General features: G+C 42.5%; 1 protein-coding gene across 1 annotated transcript in view; it reads right to left on the reverse strand.

Annotated features, from left to right (window-relative positions):
- LOC129545829 (ATP-binding cassette sub-family A member 17-like) overlaps nt 1-22,444 on the reverse strand; it is a 74,245-nt gene that overhangs the window by 48,214 nt on the left and 3,587 nt on the right. The window contains exons 4-11 of the mRNA XM_055410520.2: nt 21,114-21,373; nt 18,453-18,575; nt 17,432-17,549; nt 14,593-14,766; nt 8,628-8,800; nt 7,529-7,672; nt 5,479-5,608; nt 1,438-1,592 (exon numbers count right to left, since the gene is read on the reverse strand). Coding sequence (XP_055266495.2) covers nt 1,438-1,592; nt 5,479-5,608; nt 7,529-7,672; nt 8,628-8,800; nt 14,593-14,766; nt 17,432-17,549; nt 18,453-18,575; nt 21,114-21,373 — 1,277 coding nt within the window. The remainder of the gene's footprint in view (nt 1-1,437; nt 1,593-5,478; nt 5,609-7,528; nt 7,673-8,627; nt 8,801-14,592; nt 14,767-17,431; nt 17,550-18,452; nt 18,576-21,113; nt 21,374-22,444) is intronic.

The raw sequence follows: 22,444 nt of genomic DNA on the forward strand, positions 1-22,444 counted from the left end.
TGTATAGACCAATGAAATAGAGTTGAGAGTCCAGGAATAATCCCATATATCCACGGTCAATTGATTTCTGACAAAGGTGCCAAGATCATTCAATGGGGAAAGAATGGTCTTTTCAACAAATGGTGCTGGAGAACTGAATATCCACATGCAAAAGAATGAATCTGACCTCTATCTCATACCATCTAAAATTTGGCTCAAAATATATCAAAGCCCTAAATGTAAGAAACTCTCAGAAGGAAACAGGTGTAAATCCCAGGCAATGCTTTTTAAAATGTGACATCAAGAGCATAACAACTAAAGAAAATACAGATACACTGAATTTATCAGAATGCAAAATTTTTGTGCATCAAAGAACATTATCAACAAGGGGAAAAGAAAATGCACAGAAATAGGAGAAAGTTTTTTGCAAATCATATACTTGATAAGGATCTACCATCTAGAATACACAAAAAATTCTCAAAGCTAAACTACAAAGAGATAAGCAACCCAACTGAAAAATGGGAAAAGGACTTTAGTAGACATTTCTCCAAATAAATAAATAAATGGCAAATAAGCAAATGAAAAAAATGTTTAATATCATTATAGTCATTGGGGAAATGCAAATCAAACCCACCATGAGATACCAGTTTACGGCACCTAGAATGGAAGTACCTCAGAAAGTTTTTTAAAAAGTTAAACACAGAGGTAGATCTTATGACCCATGAATTTCACTACTAGTTATATACTCCAAAGAACTAAAACTAGCTGTTTAAACAAAAACTTGAACACTAGTATTCATGGTATTATTCACATGGCCAAAAGGTACAACCCAGGGGTCCATCAACTGATGAATGGATAACCAAGATATGGCATACAATTCCATACAATGGAACATTATTCAGCCATTGAAAGGAGTGAAGTATTGATACATGCTGAAATATGGATAATTCTTGAACACATTAAGGGAAAGAAACCAGACACAGACACATTTTGTGTGATTCCACTCATATGAACTACTCAGAATAGTCAAATCTACAGTGACAGAAAGCAGATTAGTGATTTCCAGGGGCTGGGGGGAAGGAAGGATGGAGAGTGACCATTGATGGATCCAGGTTTCTTTTCAGGATGATGAAAATGTTCTGTAGTTAGAGAGTGGTGATAAGGGCTGTGAATGTAGTTTTTAAAACTACCGAATTTTATATTGCAAAATAAGCAAAATGGTGAATTTTATGATATGTGAATTTCATCAATAAATAATTAGACTAAAACAATACTTTCTAGAAACTCTTTAATTCAAAGATCTTAAATGCCACACCCCTTCCTCTTCCTGAATGTTTAGGGAATAGTGTCCATACGAGGTTTCAAGTCCCTCTGAGGTTGAGTCAGAAAGTTACAAGTTATCTTATCATCCTTAAAAATGGATACAGAGGAAACCAAGTCGATCATCCACTGACTCACCTGAGCATAGAAATAAAGATGTTCCGCTACAGTCAAGTTATCATACAAGATATCATGCTGGGGGCACCAGCCCATGCTCTTCCGGATTTGAAGCATGTCTTGAGAAATTTCATATCCATTGACAAATGCCTGTCCACTTGAAGGAGTAATAAGTCCTAGAAGCAAGTGGAAGACATAATATCCTAAAGTCATTGTCATTCAGAGCCACAACAGTCCAAAGGCTTAATGATGCCCTCTGCTTTGTCTGCTGCTCCTACACATACTATCCTATGTTTCATGCCACAGTCAGCAGCATCCAAGGAGTATATGTTCCATGACAGTGTACAAGGACATTTAGGGGTAGTAGAAACAGATGTCCTTCCTGCTTTTGATGAGTTCCAATTTGGTTAACTGAATAAAACACACATAAGTGTTCGTAATTACATTGCTCTAAGAATTAAGTAATAATATGGACACATATTTCTATAAAGTTGCAGGATAAAAATATTAATACACAAAAACCTGTTACATTTCTATACAGTAACAATGAAATATCAGAAAAAGAAGTGAAGGAAACAATCCCATTTCAGTTCAGTTCAGTCGCTCAGTAGTGTCTGACTCTCCGCAACCCCATGAATCACAGCACGCCAGGCCTCCCTGTCCATCACCAACTCCCGGAGTTCACCCAAACTCATGTCCACAGAGTCGGTGATGCCATCCAGCCATCTCATTCTCTGTTGTCCCCTTCTCCTCCTGCCCCCAATCCTTCCCAGCATCAGACTCTTTTCCAGTGAGTCAACTCATCGCATGAGGTGGCCAAAGTATTGCGGTTTCAGCTTTAGCATCAGTCCTTCCAATGAACACCCAGGATTGATCTCCTTCAGAATGGACTGGTTGGACCTCCTTGTAGTCCAAGGGACTCTCAAGAGTCTTCTCCAACACCACAGTTCAAAAGCATCAATTCTTCGGCGGTCAGCTTTCTTCACAGTCCAACTCTCACATCCATACATGACCACGGGAAAAACCATAGCCTTGACTAGACGGACCTTTGTTGGCAAAGTAATGTCTCTTCTTTTTAATATACTATCTAGATTGGTCATAACTTTCCTTCCAAGGAGTAAGCGTCTTTTAATTTCATGGCTGCAGTCAGCATCTGCAGTGATTTTGGAGCCCAAAAAAATAAAGTCTGACACTGTTTCCACTGTTTTTCCATCTATTTTCCATTTACCATCACGTAAAAAAGAACACAATACCTAGGAATAAACCTACCTAAGAGAAGACTCTTGAGAGTCCCTTATACTGCAAGGAGATCCAACCAGTCCATTCTAAAGGAGATCAATCCTGGGTGTTCATTGGAGGGACTGATGCTAAAGCTGAAACTGCAATACTTTGGCCACCTCATGCGACGAGTTGACTCACTGGAAAAGACTCTGATGCTGGGAAAGGTTGGGGGCGGGAGGAGAAGAGGACGACGGAGAATGAGATGGCTGGATGCCATCACCGACTCTGTGGACATGAGTTTGAGTGTACTCCGGGAGTTGGTGATGGACAGGGAGGCCTGGCGTGCTGTGATTCATGGGGTCGCGGAGAGTCGGACACGACTGAGCGACTGAACTGAACTGAACTGAACTGAAGCAGATAATAAAAAAATCTGAATCTGGAAAACTGTAAGACACTGATGAAAGAAACTGAAGACAACACCAACAGATGTAAAGGTTTACTGTGCTCTTGGATTGGAAGAATCATTATTGTTAAAATGATCAAACTACCAAGGCTACCTACAGATTCAATGCAATCCATATCAAATTACCAATGGCATTTTTTTTCACAGAACTGGAACAAAAAGATGGTTTTAATTTGTATGAAAACACAAAAGAACCTGGATGACCAAAACAATCTTGATAAAGGAGAATGAAAATAGGAATCATGCTCCCTGATTTCACACTACACTACAAAAATACAATAATCAAAACAGTATGATACTGGCATGAAAACAGACACATACATCAATGGAACAGGATAGAAAGCCAGAAACAAATCCATGCACTCATGGTCAATTAATCTATGACAAAGGAGGCAAGAATATACAATGTAGAAAAGACAGTCTCTTCAATAAGTGGTGGTGAGGTAATTGGGACATTTACATGTAAAGGAATAAAATTGGAACATTTTCTCACACCATGTACAAAAATAAACTCAAAATAGAACTAAATGTAAGACTGGCTACTCTCAAACTCCTAAAAGAAAACAGAAAATTCTTTGACATAAATCATAACAATACTTTTTTGGATCTGTCTTCTAAGGCAAGAAAAACATAAACAAAAATAGACAAATGGGATCCAAAAGCTTTTGCACAGCAAAGAAAACCATAAACAAAACAAAAAGACAACCTACAGAATGGAAGAAAATATTTTCAAATGCTGTATTGATGAGGGATTAATATTTCCAAAATATACAAATAACTTACACTGATTAATATAAAAAAAATTCAATCAAGAAATGGGCAGAAAATCTAAATAAACATTTCTCCAAAGAAGACATATAGATGGCCAACAGGCATATGAGAAGATGCTCAATATCGCTAATTATTAGAGAAATACAAAGCAAAACCACAACAAAGTGTTACCTTACCCAAGTCAAAATGGCCATCTTAACTTCAAAAAATTTACAAATAGTAAATGCTGGTGAGGGTATGGAGAAAAGGAAACCCTTCTACACTGTTGGCAAGAATGTAAATTAGTGCAGCCACTAAGAGAAACAGTCTGGAGGCTCCTTAAAAAACTAAAAACAGGATTACCGTATGATCCAACAATCTCACTCCTGGGCATATACCTGGAAAAGACAAAAACTCTAATTCAAAAAGATACATGCACCCCATGTTCACAGCAGCACTGTTCACAACAGTCAAGACATGGAAGCAACCTAAATGTCCATCAACAAAAGAATGGATAAAGAAGGCTTTACTCAGACATTAAAAAAAGAATGAAATAATGCCATTTGTAGCAATATGGATGGACCTAAAGATATCATACTAAGTGAAGTAAGGCAGACAATGCAAGACATTTATCATGATATCACTTTTATATGGGATCTAAAAAAAATGAATACAAATAAACTTATTTACAGAACAGAAGCAGACTCACAGACATAGAAAACAAACTTATGATTACCAAAGGGGAAAGGGGGAGGGATAAATTAGAAGTTTGGGATTAACATATATACATTACTGTAGATAGATAAACTATATTTTAGCACAGGGAACTATATTCATTAATATCCTATAATGACCAATAAAGGAAAATAATCTGAAAAAAGAATATATGTGTGTGTGTGTATATGTGTCCCAAGACCAAAGGCACCTCAGACCAAGCTTCACAATATCGCTGCTCTTCAATGTTTTCAGTGGAAGGTATGTTAGCAACCTGTGAGGAAGGTTGTGGCCGCTGGACTCTGAGGAGCTCACAGCTCTCCAGATGTCTGGTGTTCTGTGTCCAAAACCAGTGGAGGAACTGGTTAGCTTTCAGAGCTCCTTGAGATTTGGAAATGTATCTTGCTGGTTTTGTACAGAGCCTTACATGGATTAACCCTTCAATAAATACATTTTTCTTGAATGAATGAGTTTTCAAATATCACAGATATTGTTTTAGCTGATGGGAAGAATTATTTAGGCATAAAACTTATTCTGAAACAGACAACTTCAGCATAATTCACCAGGTATCACTCTAAGAGTGCTCCTGGCAATCAAACATATGATTTGCTTGGATGAAATGTTTGGTTGAGGGATCAGGTGTGCCTCCCTGTATTGAAAGGTTCTGCTTGGAAGGAAACATGCCCAGCAGTGTTCACAGTTTCCTGGAAGTGTTTGAAACTAAGTACCTCAGATTGACTGAAAAACTCAGATATTCCCTCCTCCTGACAGGGCAATGTGAATCGCTAGATGGTAAAAAACAAACAACAAACAAAAATGTCAGGGAAATCCAATGACGGGAAATGGAGCCAAAAAAATCTCGATCTGGATCAAGGGTCTCTGCAGCGCCTCCTTGGGACCTGACCCACACTCACCCGTGAGGATGCTGCAGGTGGTGGTCTTGCCCGCTCCGTTGTGGCCTAGGAGCACTGTGATCTGGCCCTGGTACAGATTCACGGTCAGGTCTTTGACTGCCACATGTTCATCCCCTCCCTTGTAGAACACCTGTTGAAAAGCCAAGTTTGACTGATAGCGTCACACACACATGTCTGTGGCGTTTCTGAAGAACCTATGACAGGCCGAGCACCCACACCAACTTCCCCTGAAAGTTCAACAGTGGAACTCCAAGTGGAAATCCACAAAGGGAGAGTTTAGCTCCCTGGAGCTACTGAGGACCAGCAAGGCTAGGGGGATTTCCCTGGCCTCTGGAACCCGGTGGGAGAGCAGCAGGACCACAGAGGCCAGAGTTCAAGGACAAAGGGCCCGGAGCTGGAATGAGATCGTCTCCCTGCTTCTCGAGCCTACCTTCTCCTCACTGCCTGGCCAAGCCCCTGAGAAAGGGCACCCTGCCTCTTCTGTGGGCGGTGTTGTCTTAGGGAGAGAACCCCAGACAGACTGGCCTGTTTTCTAAATCAGATGTTTTCAGTATTTTAAACACCATTTATTTCTTATTATACAAGTAATCCATTTATAAGAGCATAAAGAAGAAAATGAAATCACCCACAATGCCATTTGCAGAGATAACATCACATTTCAGTCTATGCCTTAGACAATTTCTGCCCTGTCTAACTGCATCAGGGCTGGAAGTGGGGTCTGGAGTGCAGACACTATAGTTGGGTGACACTTGGGTGTCACTCCTCCCCACAATTTATCTAAAGTGTTTGGGAGCAGGGTGCTGAGGAAAGGAAGCTGGCACACTTCCTTGCCATCAACACCATTTGGTGTGATCACTATGAATCAAGTGTGACAGGCCTCTTCCCTGACTTCTCAGTCTCCTTTCTGAAGTCGAGGTGGACACTTGGCAGAATTCTAGGCAAGAAGAACAAGGGGTGATCTACTGAAGGGCAGAAAAGGAGAGCAGGAGGGAGGGAGGAAGGAAAAAAATTTTCCCAAAAGAAAGCCCCTTGCTCTTATCTTTCCCTGTAGATGAGCTACAGCAGCTGTCTTGCAACCAGGGAATGACAAGCACACAGCAGGGAGCAACATGCTTCCACTGGTCCAGGGAAAATAAACAAAAGTCAGTGAGAGTAAAGAGCAAAGGGCTCTGGGATGGCTTTGCTGAGCAGCCGAGATCATGGCAGAACCATGTGCCTGCAGGCTGCCTGTTATGAGAAAAGAAAAAGAGAAATCCCTGAGTACTGAAGCCACAGTAAATCCACTGAAGATGGAGCATTCCCAGCTGCTCCCACAGGGTGTGGAGGAGCTGGGATGATCCCCCATGCCATGGATCCCCTGGACTAGGATGTGATCCACTTGATCTCATAGGTCAGGAAGGTCACAAAGTGCTGAGCTAGTGCCTTGACTCTGACCGTGTATCAGCCACACGGAGGGCACCACCTCTCCGCAGGCCCATCATGTCTGAGGAATGGAAGACTCCTCTGGAGGACACAACAGGTATAGAGCTTACTCCCAGGCATCCTGTCATGGGAGCCCGTGGCCAACACAGGACTCAGCAGAAGATGCCGGAGAGAGGATGAACACTTCCACATTTGGAAGCCAACAATGACATCTGGTTTACCACTTGATTTGGTTGCATAAGAACACGGGTGGATTAAAGCTGGCCATCAAATGACTGAGTTCTAGGGCATCCCCAACAAGAGGTGCCTAGCATTTGCAAGACTGTTTCAAGAGAGATCATCTAGACCCTCCATCCAGTCATTTAACTTTATGACAGGAAACAGGACATTTTATGTTATACTTCTAATTTGGAGGATAATGTGACAGAGGGAATTAAAAATCTACCACAAGACCACTCCTTTGGGGTCAGCCTGCCCTCACTGCCTGTTTTAATAAATTTCTTGCTTGAAATGTAAAAAAAAAAAAAAGAAAGAAATCTATCACAAAATGTACCTTGTAACTGTCAGAATGAAACAGAAACCTCTATACACTATTTCTCAAGTTCTCAGAAGATCTGAGAGCCGATACCTTGTATAGATGATGGATTTCAATTCCTTTCATCAAATTGGTAGGCTCATCCTGAATGAACTTGTTTCTCAGAGCTTGGTGAGGATCCTCTAAGTCTAGCACAGGATTCCTAAGGGACGTAGGTACTCCCCACCAGTAGGAGGGCTAGAGAGGAAGTAAACTCATTAATATGTTTAGGTGGACTGGCTTCTTCTTCTGGAAGAAAAATATTTTGGTAAATTAAATTCTCACACTTCCCTCCTCCCACCGCCATCCTCAGCCTTGCCTGCCAGATTTCCTGGTATCGAACACTTGATGATGCCTGAAGGAGTCAAGAATTTGCTCAGACTCACTACTAATAAACTGCATTTCAACCTACAGCCCATGATACGGGGGATGGAGCAACAGAAGATGCCTCACGTGCACACTCCTGGTGCATGGTGGAGGCTGTTGGGACGGCCAGCAGCCTCCCTGTGGGCAAAGGCCTGGAGAAATGCTGGTGCTAACAATCCACCCACTTCTCCACAGACCAAGAAGGGCAAGCACGGCAGCCTTTGCCAAGGCCTGAAGTGAGGACCTGTGCAATTCAGATGGGATCAGACTGAATCTGCAAGAGGGCCAAATCAGGCACAACGAGCTCAACTTTGTAAGAAAAATGCAGTCATTGTAGAAGAGAAGAGATTCTGAGAACTTCATGGGGTCGTCACCAAAAGCTGTGCCCTCGGGTCACAGAGGTCTCAAAGAGCGCCAGGGCCTTGCCACCAGTCCAAGAGAAAAGAGGCCAAGGAGTCCTGAGGGCTCTAGCTCGTTGGGGTGGTATTCTGTGGGGGAATGTAGGGCCTGCCACTCAAGGGGGCACATGAGACAGCCACCGCACTCTTAAGGGGCCTCTGCACAGGGAATCAGCAGTGGGGCAAGAGTCAGAGAAACTGAGACTCATTAATCATGCTCCTTTGGCAACCATAAGTTGACAGGTTTGGGTGAATCCAGATTAGAGAGCCCCACTTAGATTTCTCGGAGTTTGAAGGTGCCACCAATATCACCAAGAGGGATAGGAACACTGATGACAAGCTATAAAACTCCTGGCGTCAATCTATAAAACAGCAGCGTCAGTACTCACCATGAGAAAGAAGTACCAGGGCTTGGGTGTACCGTACTCTCCTGGGAAGACGGCCTCCACATACCAGGCCACCAGGCCATACAAGACAGAGTCCAGCAGCAGCATCAGCAGCACCTGAGTGAAGTTAAACTCCCCTCCTATATGGCCCATGTTCCTCCACTGGACGCCTATGCCTGTCCAAAGGGAGAACAGTCACCATACCAGAGACAGAGAAAAGTTACTGGAGTCTTCCAATCAAACAGTAAAGACCAGGCCAATGAGAAGACTGCACTATTCGTCTCTGGAGTATTAAGAGACAAAAACAAGGCACAGGAAAGGAAACGCTAACTGTAAGTTTCTCTTGTGAGATAAAACTCTTTTTTTTTCTTTTGGCCACACCACACTGCTTGCAGGATCTTAGTCGCCCAACTAGGGATTGAACTAGGGCCCAGCAGAGAAAGTGTGGAGTCCTATCCACTAGGCCACCAGGGAATTCCCAATAAAACATTTGTATTGCCAAAATGGTCCCTTCCTACTCCTCCTGACCTGCTCCACTTGGGTTAATTCTTACTTTGTAGGTCAGCACAGGCATCTCCTTCCCCAGCAAGCACACATCCTCTCCCTCTGGGATTACCTGCCTAACCCATGTGCATCCGGGTCCCCTGTGCAACCTGTGAGCACTGCAGACTCTGCTCTGCACTGGAAACCTGATCACCTACTGCCACCCCCTCAGATTACCTCAGTATCTCCAGTCTCTGACCCAGGGCCTCACATGCAGCAGGTGCTCGGTACACATATGCTCCATGAAGAAAGGAAGGTGCTGAGAAAGGGCCTGGGACTGATTTCTGGGTGTGAATAAAGGCAGGCATCCTTTGTGATGCCATCGGTCTCATCTGAATGCAACTTGACTGCGCATCTCACGTAAAGCATCCAAAATACCTGCACCTGCTGCCACACAGCAGGACTGAGGAGGCGGTAACTAACATCACCATAGCAGATAAAAGGACTGGTGAGCAGACGGATGGGCTAGAATGGTGCTTACTAGTCACCTGGGGATGTTGTTCTGATTGTATGTCTGGGTGGCTCTTGGAGTCTGTGTTTCCAACAAGTTCTCCCAGGGCTCTGATGCTGCTGGTACACAGGCCACGCTGAGAGGACCAATATCAGGAGACCTCTGGGGCCCTTCCTGAGATGACATTCTCTGACTTGTGTCTGCCTCTGTGCCAATCAAGAGCTGTGCCTCTCATTGTGGCTTACAGACAGGTCTCGCAACCCTCAGCTGCCGTAAACAGTCAGTGCACTCAGTTCATGAAGGACAGGTACATCCTTGTTCAGTGCAAGTCCACAGTATCCCAAGGAAAAGAAGAGTTGAAGCTCCTTCCCCACCTCAGCAGACATTTGATTGCCACTTTATTTATTTATCAGGAATATACATTCCAAGTATATAAAATGGAGTTTTAACAAGCAATTACAAAGGAATTACCCTTGTGCAGCTATCACCTAAGTCAATCACCCCCAAAACCCCATATATACACACCCCATTACAACTTCACCGCCATCTTTGTTTGTAGGCAGCATCTAGTTGGGCTTTGCATTTTTATCTAAACAGTCTGCTTTACTTGCTATTCATATTTACTGTGATCATTGACTGTCTGGATTAAAATCTACCACTTTGCCAGCTCTTTTCTATTTGGTCCAAATTTTTGTTTCTTTTTTCCTCTTTTTCTTGCATTAATAGGAATTTTCATGATTCCATTTTAGTTCCACTATTATTATTTATACCTCTAACTTTTGTTTTTCAATTTTGTTCTAGGGTGTAAAGGGACTTCCTGGTGGCTCAGATGTAAAGAATCCGCCTGCAATGTAGGAAACCCGGGTTCCATCCCTGAGTTGGGAAGATCCCCTGGAGAAGGAAATTGCTACTCACTCCAGTAGTCTTGCCTGGAGAATTCCATGGACAGAGAAGCCTGGAAGGCTACATACCGTCCATGGGGTCGCAAAGAGTCGGACATAACTGAGTGACTAACAGCACACAGGGTGTAAAATCATCTTGAGAGTCTATATCCAACATTATTTGAAGATGCCTCACGTGTGGTATCCGGGACTTACAACCATTCTCCAGTCTCCAGTACTTCCATACACTTTACTGTCACACAAGTTATGAGCACTTACACTGCTCCCATGTCTGCTTTAGACAGTCAGTTCTCTTTTAGAGCCAAAAAAAAAACTCCACAAAAGACAAAATAAAGTCTATTTTCCATTTTTAGTGTTCTTTATTTTTTTGTGTAGATCCAAGCTCCTGTCTGACATATTGTTTTTGATCAAGGAACTCAACATTTCTTGTAATATCTCCTTGCAATCAATTCTGTTACTTTTGTTCATTTGCAAGTCATCCCTGACTTTCTGCTGGAGACAGAATTCTAGGTTGACAGGCGTTTTCTTCAGTGCCTTAAACATGTCACTTTATTTCCTTCTAGCTTGTTTGTGCTTATTGGCTGTCTGAATATGCTTTTTGTGTGAAGCACCTATGTTTGCCTGTTTGCTTTGTTATACTACAAAGTACAATGTTTAATTGATTTCATGAATTCTTTTAAATATCCTTTAAATACAAGCCTTTTGCAGGTTAAATGTGTTTCAAGTATCTTCCCCCACTCTGTAGCTTCTCTTTTCATTTTCCCCACGGTGCTCCTTAGTTTCAAGTCATTATTTATCAGTCTTTTCCTGACAGCTATTTTTGTGTCTTGTTCAAGAAATCTTTCCTAATTTAAGAACATTAACATACTCTCTTACATCATATCCAAAAATCTATAGTTTTTTGACATTGGAAACAATTTCTGTGTATGGTTTGAATTCAAAGTCCAAGTTCAATTTTTTCCATAATGTTCTTCAGTTGCTTCAGTTGTTTATTAAACCCCACTGCTCTGAAGCATTGTCTCTGATACCTAACAGTGAATTTGTCTGTCTCTTCTTTTCTCTTAGTCTATTTGTCAACTATAATTTTAATTACTATTGCTTTATGATAAATCACAAAATCTGGGAAAGCATGTTTTTCTCTCTTCCTCAAGAGTTCTTGGCTCTTCTTGGTTGTTTATACTCATGTAAATCTGAGAATCAGCTCATTGAGTTCTAGTAAAAAAGAAACTGCCGGAGTTTGGACTGGGTAGGAGTTAGATGTTATTTGTTCACACAATTCATACGATTATGTTTGAGAGTGAGGTGCTGCTGAAGGGAGTTTGGCAAATTCCCCTGCCCCTGCGTCTCTTTGATCCTGACTGTTCTTCCCTGACTTCTCAGTCTCCTTTGCAGTAGAAGAGGCCATATGACACAATTCCTCTCCCCACACCACTTCCTCTTGACTTAACCAAGCTTTTGATTATTCTATTTTCTATTAAGTTTGAAAGTTTTACACTGTTTCTAGCCTTGTGCTGGTGGGCTCAGTAATGAATTACCAGATCTACTCTGCTGCAAAGTCTAAAGTTAATCAACATCTTTACTCTCCTTCCAGAAAGTATTTATCCCCATTGACTTCTGACTTTATTGCTTCAAAAATCTTTTAATGTATTCTAATTCCAACTCTTAAAAAAAAACCATAAAGACATTATCATCATTATTATTTTATACAATGTACAGGGATTTCCCTAGTGGTCCAGTGGTTAAGACTCCATGCTCCCAATGCAGGGGGCATGGGTTCCATCCCCAGTCAGGGAACTAGATCCCACATGCCTCACTCTGCATATCCAAAAAAATTTTAAAGAGGTAATGCATTAATACAATGACATCTTTGTTTTGTTTCTCAATTGGTTCAGAAATTAAGGAGGAGGGAAAGGCATTATTTACTGGGCTTCTTAAAAATTAAAACTAATCTAGTAAATAAGTTTACTAATACAAAACTATGGTTTTTCTAGTAGTCATGTATGGATGCGACAGTTGGACTATAAAGAAAGCTGACAGCTGAAGAATTGATGCTTTTGAACTGTGGTGTTGGAGAAGACTCTTAAGAGTCCCTTGGACTGCAAGGAGATCAAACCAGTCCATCCTAAAGAAAATCAGTTCTGAATATTCATTGGAAGGATTGATGCTGAAGCTGAAGCTCCAATACTTTGGCCACCTGATGCAAAGAACTGACTCATTGGAAAAGACCCTGATGCTGGGAAAGATTGAAGGCAGGAGGAGAAGGGGACGACAGAGGATGAGATGGTTGGATGGCATCACTGACTCAAGGATATGGGTTTGGGTGGACTCCGGGAGTTGGTGATGGACAGGGAGGCCTGGCGTGCTGCGGTTCATGGGGTCACAAAGAGTCGGACACGACCGAGCAACTGAACTGAACTTAAAAAAAAAAAAAGAGGCCAAAATGTTTCTGCCATATAACCACAGGTCTGATTTATGTTGTATTAATACACAATGATTCCTGCTTCAGGTGAGAACTGAAAGCCCTGCACTAGACTCACTGAGAAAATGTAGAGGAATTCCATTTATTCACTCACAATCAGCTCTGCTGTCTGATTTGAACAGACAGGTCAGATGACCAGGAAAACCTAATCCAGTGAAAGCATGAGGACTCTAAGAAATATTATCCTTGGATTTTTAACATTTCATCAATTACATTCTTAGAGAATCCTACCTGTTTATGGCCATATGCATTTGCATTTCCTTTAGCTGTAACACCAGACAGCACTTGTGGGCTATCCCATGCCTTTCAGGAAAGAACACTGATCATAAATAATCAAGACAGTCAGCATGGGAACAAATTTAGCATAGGCCCAACCATTCACTCTGATTCCCTCAGTTTTAACAAATAGACCCCATTAAGCATCTACAGTCATTCACTAATGTGGAAGGAATCAAATACACCATTTAAAATCTACTCTTTCCCCTGTAAGTATTTGTGATTTATGGAATCAACATTGCTTTGTTAAAGAAAATCACTCACCATCAATAAATTCTGGTCAACTTAACATTTTTTATTAAATTTTAAGTACCCTTAACCCATTTAGACCATCCCAAGTAAACAACGAAATCCATTGGTAGGTGATGCCTCTAACCTGGCCATTGGAGACTATCCCAGTGGCAGTAAGGAGACCCACAAACTAGACCCAATTTCAACTCCTATCCCTGCTATCTGCAGCAAAACCAGCTGTGTCATTTGGGATGTGGACTCTGGTGATAAAAACTAACACTGAGCAATGAAGCAACTTGTTAGGGTGCTCAGAGTGGACCATCCTAGCAACACTGAAACATGAAATAGTTTCACTCAGTAAGTACTGAGACCCCAAAGGGCTCAGCGTCCTATATTTAGATTGATATGTTGGCTGCAGTCTTCTGCAATGACTGTAGGTGTTGGGGAAACTCTTCAAACTTCAGAAACATGAGACAAATGAAAACTTGGCATTGTACTTTCCACCCCAAAGTGTGTAAGCTGTTTAAGAGAGCTAGGACACGTCTGATAAAGGTTCCTTAGACTAGCTTGTTGTGAAAGAAGACCCACCTGGAGGCCTATGAGGATATAATATGGTATCTGCAACAGCACGACATCATCTATGAAGTTCTGAGGGGTTATTTGAACTTCTAATCATAACTCTATGCATTTTAGACCCCTACAATTATATCTGACTCTATGGACATGAGTTTGGGTGAACTCCGGGAGTTGATGATGGACAGGGAGGCCTGGCGTGCTGTGATTCATGGGATCGCAGAGAGTTGGACACGACTGAGCGACTGAACTGAACTGAACTGATAATTCCCTAAATCATCAGCACGCTTTAGTTTTTCCCCCAAACTACACTGCAAGCTGCACAGTCAAAGCTTTATTCCATATTTCCTAAGTATTCCTTACAGTACCTATCATCGATGTAAGTATACTATAAATGCTCCGAACACTGAATAAAATGAACCAGTCACGTTTACTTGGAAATAAAGGTCAACTTTACCTGTCAGGAAATGGCAAGACATCAAGGCAGTTTATCTTGAGAAAGGTAAGACTCACCTCTTGCTTCAAATGCGGAGATTAATCTGACTCCCAGTGCCATGGCAACGTTGGAGAGGAGGCAAAAGGCAATCTTTTGGAAGAAGCTCCTTTGGCTGTATGTGAACGCGAGGTAGAGATATGGGAGGTAGGTGAAGAAGAAGATGATGCCTCCTGAGGCGGTGGCAACATGAGCTGTAGATTCAGAAGGCAGAAATGAAAAGAGTTTCATCAATAATGCACAAGCAATCTTTTCAGAAATTTTGATAGAAGCCTCTTGCACTTTCACTATCAAAAGACAAAGAGGATTTGTTGCACTTTAAAAAAAAGAATACATCTTATGAAAATGCACAAGTATTTAACTGCCTAGAACTTCCTCTAATACATTAATAACATCTCCAACAGTAAAAACCATCTTCTTCAAAGATGAAAGTGAAAGTCACTCAGTCATGTCCGACTCTCTGCAACCCCATGAACTATGTATATGTATCTCCAGGTCAAAATACTGGAGTGAGTAGCCTTTCCCTTCTCCAGGGGATCTTCCCAACCCAGGGATCAAACCCAGGTCTCCTGCATTGCAGGTGGATTCTTTACCAGCTGAGCCACAAGGGAAGCCCAAGAATATTGGAATGGGTAGCCTTCCCTTCTCCAGGGGATCTTCCTGACCTGGGAATCAAACTGGGGTCTCCTACGTTGCAGGCAGATTCTTTACCAACTGAGCTATCAGGAAAGCCCAAAGATGAGCGGTAGATTAAATAGCATTTATGGAGCATTGCCTGGCACTGTGGCTCGCACTTTATATATAGTATCTTGTTTACTCTTCCTAACCTCCCTGTTTTTCAGAGGAGGAAATTTATTTATTTACCCACATTAAATAAATTTGCTCAAGATCATGGGACTCATAAACAATCGGTCAAGGATTCAAGATTTCCCAGGCCCTAAGCATAGTGGTTCCAGATTTGGAGATAAACCAGTCAAATGGAAGTCTGGGAAATGAATATAAAATAAAGGCAAACATTTGCGTTCCAGGAAATTAAGAACAAGGATCGAAAATGTAAGGATTGCATACATAACAGAAAGAACCACCGTTAAGGCATCAGGCAGCCCTTCACCGAACCCGACCATGTGAATGATGGCTGACTCTGGGTCTCCTGTAGCTTCTCTGAATTTGCTTCTTTTGTAAAGGCTGATAATAATTGCTAATATGTTATAAGTGCTATCATTTTCCAGAGAAATGGATATGGAATCTTTTGATCTGCTCAAGGTCAGGATAAACACTGAGAGGCAAATGCAGTGCTCTGAGGCCAGAACAAGGGCTTCTGATATGTAACAAGTAAATCTAGTTGCTGATCTACTTGATATACAGTAGTGTACATCTGTTAGTCCCATACTCCCAATTTATTCTCTCCATTTTCCCTTTGCTCACAAGTTTGTTTTCTATGTCTGTGAGTCTGTTTCTGTTTTGTAAATGAGTTCATTGGTATTTTTTAGATTCCACATGTGAGTGATATCATATGGTATTTGCCTTGCCCTGTCTGCCTTACTTCACTCGGTGTGATAATCTCTAGGTCCATCCATGTTGCTACAAATGGCGTTATTTCATTCATTTTTATAGATAATATCCATTCTGTACACACCAAATCTTCTTTATTCATTCATCTGCTGACAGACACTAATGTTGCTTTCATGTCTTGACCATTGCTGGTGGCTCAGAGGTTAACGCATCTGCCTCCAATGCGGGAGACCCAGGTTTGATCCCTGGGTCAGGAAGATCCCCTGGAGAAGGAAATGGTAACCCACTCCAGTATTCTTGCCTGGAGAATCCCATGGATGGAGAAGCCTGGTAGGCTACAGTCCACGGGGTCGCAAAGAGTCGGACATGACTGAGCGACTGAACAGAACAGAACGTGAACATTGGGGTGCATGTATCTTTTTGAATTAGTTTTTATTTTTTACAGATATATGACCAGGAGTGGGACTGCTGGATCATATGGTAATTCTTTTTTCAACTTTTATTTATTTTTGGCTGCACTGGGTCTTCATTGCTATGAGCAGACTTTTCTCTAGTTGTGGTGAGCCAGGGCTACTCTCTAGCTGCAGTGCACAGATTTGTTGTGGGGGCTTCTCTTGTTGCAGAGTATGGGCTTTAAGGTGAGCTTCAGCAGTTGTGGTGCACAGGCTCGCTGTCCCAAGGCATGGTGGATCTTCCTGGGAAACAGGAAGGTCCAGGAAGATCTGAACCAGAGATCGAACCCATGTCCCCTGCATTGGCAGGAGGATTTTTATCCACTGCGCCACCAGGAAATTCCCCAAGTTCTCTTAAACCCTCTTTTTTTGTGTCGCCAGCTGCCAGGTCTGTCCTCCATTAGTGTGTCTATCTGCACCAATCTAGATTGACCATAACTCAGTTCTCCTGCACCCTCTGGCACCACTTATTATTTTTGCCTTTCATGATTCATCTATTCTACCTATCATTTTAGAGGTAACACCCCTCCTGACAGAACCAAATTCCCAGGAGTTCCTCTTTTATTATGGCGTTTTACTATTGTTATGCCACAACTTCACAATCAGGACCTGGAAAATTATCTGCCCTGGATGTCTTACCCCTTCTTTCCTTCCAAACTGCGACTTATCATTTCCATCTATTTTGAAATAACATTTAGAAGCCCAGAGAAGCATAATAGCGTACATATATGGAGATAATGGGGAATGGAGTTATTCCATTGCTAAAGTAACCATACAAGCGAAAGCTTGACTCTGAAGGAACAATAATTAATGCCGGAGGTAATGGGAATAGCAATGCTACCAAGAGAAGAAGTCATAAGCACACTCCCGGACAGAAAATTACATCAGGACTCACCTTTTTGGAAGAAAGTGCTGATCATGAATGCAAAGAAAATTGTGGCAATTGCAAAACACATTAGAAACACAAATATCAAACTAGGGTCACTGTTTCCAAACACTGCTGACTCGTCAAACTACAAAACAATCACAGGTGCACAAAATTCTTACGTGGAAAGAATGAAGAAAAGGCATAAAAGACCCTTAAAACAACGTGCAAATTTTAAAAAACCAGGACTATCTTAAACAAAACGATATACATATAGGTTTTTAAGGCAGACCTTTAATTCAGCTTCCATTCCCATTTACAAATCACGCTCTATGTGTATACCATTTTTAAGGAAAGCGTAAGTTTGAATTCAATTTCTGGCCCAATGTGAATGTCCTTTTTGCTTTAATAAGAGGGAGTATCCTATTTACCATTATAACTCCTACAAATACTTTTAGTATTCCTTTCAATATCTCCTCTTTTCATTGTTTTCAGGCAATTTTCTTTGCTTATATATTTTGCTATATAGTCTGAGTTTTCCTGCCTTTCTACATTCAAAATGCCCCAATTTTGGTAATTTAGAAGGCAAATTTTCATATTCCATATATTATAATTTAGTTATTAAACACAAGTTAGTGAATTGGAACACAAAATTCCATTGACAGCATAAAAGTAAAAAATAACAAGATACCTGGGCATAAAAGAACATTCCTTACTTTTATGTAAGCTATTTTCAATTATTTACAGAGCACAAAATTTGCAATGTTTTAAAGTTTATAACTCAACTTTCCTAATGAACTAATCACACTCAGGCCCACTACTTGAAGACTGGAGAAGTGGAGGAAGGGCAAAGCTCTCCTGGATCATAAATTTCAATGCTTCCTCTGCCAAAGGCTTAGCAAATACCACCACATGTCAACCTGAGGTTTTTAAAATGTTCATCAATCACTGTGTTTTCACCATCTCTTGAATCTCACCACCACCACCCACACCACACCATACTTTTCCCCCATTATCTTCAGAGTTTAGCACATCCTGAAAGACAAGAGACATGTACCTCTATGCAGAAGAGAATGGTCATGAAAGAAACAACAATGGAGGCAGAAATGAAGAACACGATGAACCAGGCCACCCAGTGTTGCCAGCTGTGCAGCCCCATCATGCACATATACTCCTAGAAAAAGTGAAAGAACCAGACGTCACAGGGTCTTCAGGCTCAGTCTGAACTGGTCTGGTTTAGCTGTCTGTTACTGAAACCTGAGCAGTCTGGGATGAAGGGTCCTGTGTGTGTCCTGGGATGGGACGGATCATGGATGTGATGGGGACTGAGTTGCAAAGAGATCAACAAACCAGATAGTGGAGTTTCTCTGGTAGAGACAGACCTTGGGTTAAAATTATTCTTCTTTTGCTGTGGTTATTAAACTGCTAGTTCATTCATTTATTGAACACTGACTATCCATGAATGGCTCCTATGGCCCTGAGGATAGAATCTAAACTCCTCGGCATCCTGTGCTCTGGTCACAGAAAATCTTCCTGTAATTCACTAAACACATCTAAACCTCTCCGTCTGTTTTGTTCGCTTTGCCTCTCACACATGTTGCGCTGACACTTTTTTCTCTTATTCTCTCTTTACCTATTGAAGTCTTGCTTGATTTTCAAAACCTAGTTCAACTGTTACTTGCTCTGTGAAGCCTTCTCTGCTCAGCTCCGCCCTTGCCCCATACAGCCATCACATCCACACATCCCGTTACCCAAGCACTGGGGGCTCCTTTGTAACATGTGACCTTACTGCCATGAATCACCTGAGGAAAAGGATGGTGTCATTTGTATCTGTAACTCACATGCATATGTCTAGCAAACACAGGTGAAAAAATGTCTGGTAAGTGAATAAATGCAAAGCTCTATGCTGGGTACCATACAGAAACAATACCACAGGCAGAGCGACTGCATTCCAAAAGTTCACAGTCTTGTACTGGAGATATATATGTGGTAGTAACCCTGTATACTCCATGCCCTAAGTACAGAAATAGAGTTTTTTTCTTTTATAAAGATCAGAAGTGGTAGTAGGTCAATGAATCAAAAACGAGTTGGTTAAAGCAGGGAATCACAAAAATGACATACACATGATTTAAAACTCCATCTTCACTTAAAGCACATAAACATGTAATGTGTGCCAGGACTGTGATGTCAGAACATGAACTCTTCTTTTGAAGTGTGTGCTGCTCACTGAAGCACTGGAGCTCATGTGACTGTGCTGGGTCTTCACTAGGGTGCAGGCTTTTCACTAGCTGTCGCGAGCTAGGGCTACTCTTCATTGTGGTCCACGGGCTTCTCATTGCGGTGGCTTCTTGCTGTGGAGCATGGGCTCCAGCGACCACAGGCTTCACTAGCTGCAACACAGGCTCAGCAGCTGCAGCTCGCGGGCCCTAGAGCACGTGCGTTCAGTAGTTGTGGCACACAGGCTTAGCTGCTCCACAGCATGTGGGATCTTCCAGGCCCAGGGATTGAACCTGTGTCTCCTGCACTGGCAGGTGGATTTTGTACCACTGAGACACCGAAGAAGGCCTTCTGCTTCCTTATTTAATATTACATCTTCTGTCGTATGTGCTTTTTTTCAGTGTGTGTGATTTCCTTTGGTTTCTATCTTTTGGTATATGGACTATATTTTCTTTCTATTTTCTCCAGTGTTCTAAGAATTAAATGTCCTACTTTTAAATACTATTTGGTGTTTACTTTTAAGTTTTTCAAAAGTGTTCTTTATTCTTGTCTAGAGAGCAAACTCAAGTGTGAAACAGGAAACACACTACCAAGTCAATGATCTGGGTGAAAATATTCGATGCCCACCCCCTTCCCTCCACCAATCTGTTGCTTAAATGATTTAACAGATAGGAAAGAGAAAACTCCCTCCCTGAGCTGGGAATGAAAAAGGGTTTCCAACAGCACACCAGAAGCTTCTGGCTTCCGTGGAGCTTCTCAGTCCATGCAGAGCCAAGTGAGAGGCCTGCCATCAGGCCCTGTCTCGCTAGCACCCATCGCAGTGGGTTAACATCCCCACCTCCCACCATGTCTGATTAAGCAGGAAACACCCCCCCGTCCCACGGCCTCACACGGCAGGCTGATCACATGAGAAGGCAGAGCAAACCAGACATCACTGGGGAGGCCAAGCATGGCTCATGGAGCCACTGGCCACCTATTTTAGTACATAAGAATCAATAAAAAGAGAAGAAAACAGAGAGACTGAGAAGATTTTTTTAAAGAGCAAAAAGTGAGGAGAGAAGTAACAAGAGATTAAGTAAGTAAGAGGAGTGCAGAAAGATCTACCCTATCTTAAGTTGTGGCTTCTAGAGAACGCTCCCTGTCTACCTTGCCACAAAATAAGACTGAGTTAATTTTGGATGATTATTCCTCTCATTTTTCAGTTAGTCAGTTCACAAACACTTCCACACACCTATCATGTGTGAGGCAGTATGCTGGCAAGGCAGGAACCTAGGACAGACACTCCCCTTCTCAAAGTAAGAGTTCACCTGATAACATGAGCTAAGCTGCAAGCCGGTTACAATGGTGACAGAACAGCCAAGTTCCAACTCACCTCAAAGGCTGCTCTCATACCTAAAGCCACCTCTCACCTGCTCTGGCCGCCCTCCTACCCTGGCCACTGTTTATTAGCAGTTCCCACACATTCCTGGCCACCTGTCTGTTATGACAGGATTACCTTCAGCTTTCTCTCCTTCTCCAGGACGATGGAATTGATGGTGATGAGCTCAATGCAGATGAAGCTGAGCATAAGGAAAAGAGGGAACTCATTCTGAAGGACCAGAAAGAAGTAGTCCCGGATATAGGCACCGTGTGGGAATCTCTTCAGAAGCACACTGAGGCTCTGAAACAGCCCGGATGTCTCAGTGGGAGCGTGGTGCCACATGATGGCTCTATCTGTCGCATGCTGTATGGCCAGGAAGCCTTCTTGGTAGTATCCTACGTGAGAAAACAGTGGAGATAAGCACAAGAGACTAAGATCAAAGATGCAAAACAACTGACAATTCAGATGGGTGATGGCCAGTCATTCACAGGCAGGAATAGGAAAGGCCCTGCTCCAGCCAAGGTGCTTCGATATGGAGAAAAGAGCGAAAAGTCACAGTGGGACTTGTGTGGCTGAGGGATGGTGTGTTTTATCAGAAATGGGGTAAACAGGAGTTCTGGGCAGACAAATGAGGGATACCCAACAAGGATGGTTGTCATCCTTGGGGCAGGGGAGCATCTTCTCCCCTGAGTCCTCAGGCTCTGGGGAAGGTGCCCACTCTGCAGTTGTGCTCTCCACCACACAGGAAGAGTCAAATTCAAACAACTTGGAAGACTCAGCCCCTCTCAACTGCTGTGAGCTGTCCCTGAACTGTCCCTGCTGTTGTCCAAGGGTTATGATCACTGAATTTTGCTGCCAAACCTCAAAACCAGTCTTCACTATAAGCAACCCCTGTTTCAGTACAGCAGAGCTGGTGTGCCAAGGTCAGCTTTTGGGAACAATAAATAGGTTGAAAGGCAAAGATCCCTGGTCCTGGAGTTTTCTAAGAAATAATGGCCCACGTCCAAGCAAGGGTCACGAGCACTCCATACCGGCAGAGCCGAGAGGGTATGCCAGCATTAGGGTAGAGAGGACTGAGGTCTTCTGGTGGCCGAGACCTAGGGAGGCTTCCAGATGTGTCAGGATGAAAAGGGCAGGAACAAATCGTTAACGATAAAAGTCTGGGAACTCTTACATATCCGTGATTGTAAGCAGGAAAACTGCCACAGAACTGCTGACACCCTTTCTAGAATCACATGAAACTATAAACTCTGGACTTAGATTCCCACTTGGGTGGCCTGCAAGTCCAAGGCTTCAGGTCAACAGTGTGGCCACTCTACAAGGTGCTGCAGAGTGGCGACTTAGTTTTCTAAGAGCAGTTCATCCCCGAGGGCCCAGAGAGGCTGGTCATCCTAAACCCCTCATGAAGACAGAGGCCAAAACACGACAGGGATTTGGAGGGCGTGAGTCCAGAGAGGACTGGTTCA

This window comes from Moschus berezovskii, chromosome 27, assembly GCF_049115385.1.
Source record: "Moschus berezovskii isolate FMDL1 chromosome 27, NW_MosBer_1.0, whole genome shotgun sequence".
NCBI classification, from domain to species: domain Eukaryota; kingdom Metazoa; phylum Chordata; class Mammalia; order Artiodactyla; family Moschidae; genus Moschus; species Moschus berezovskii.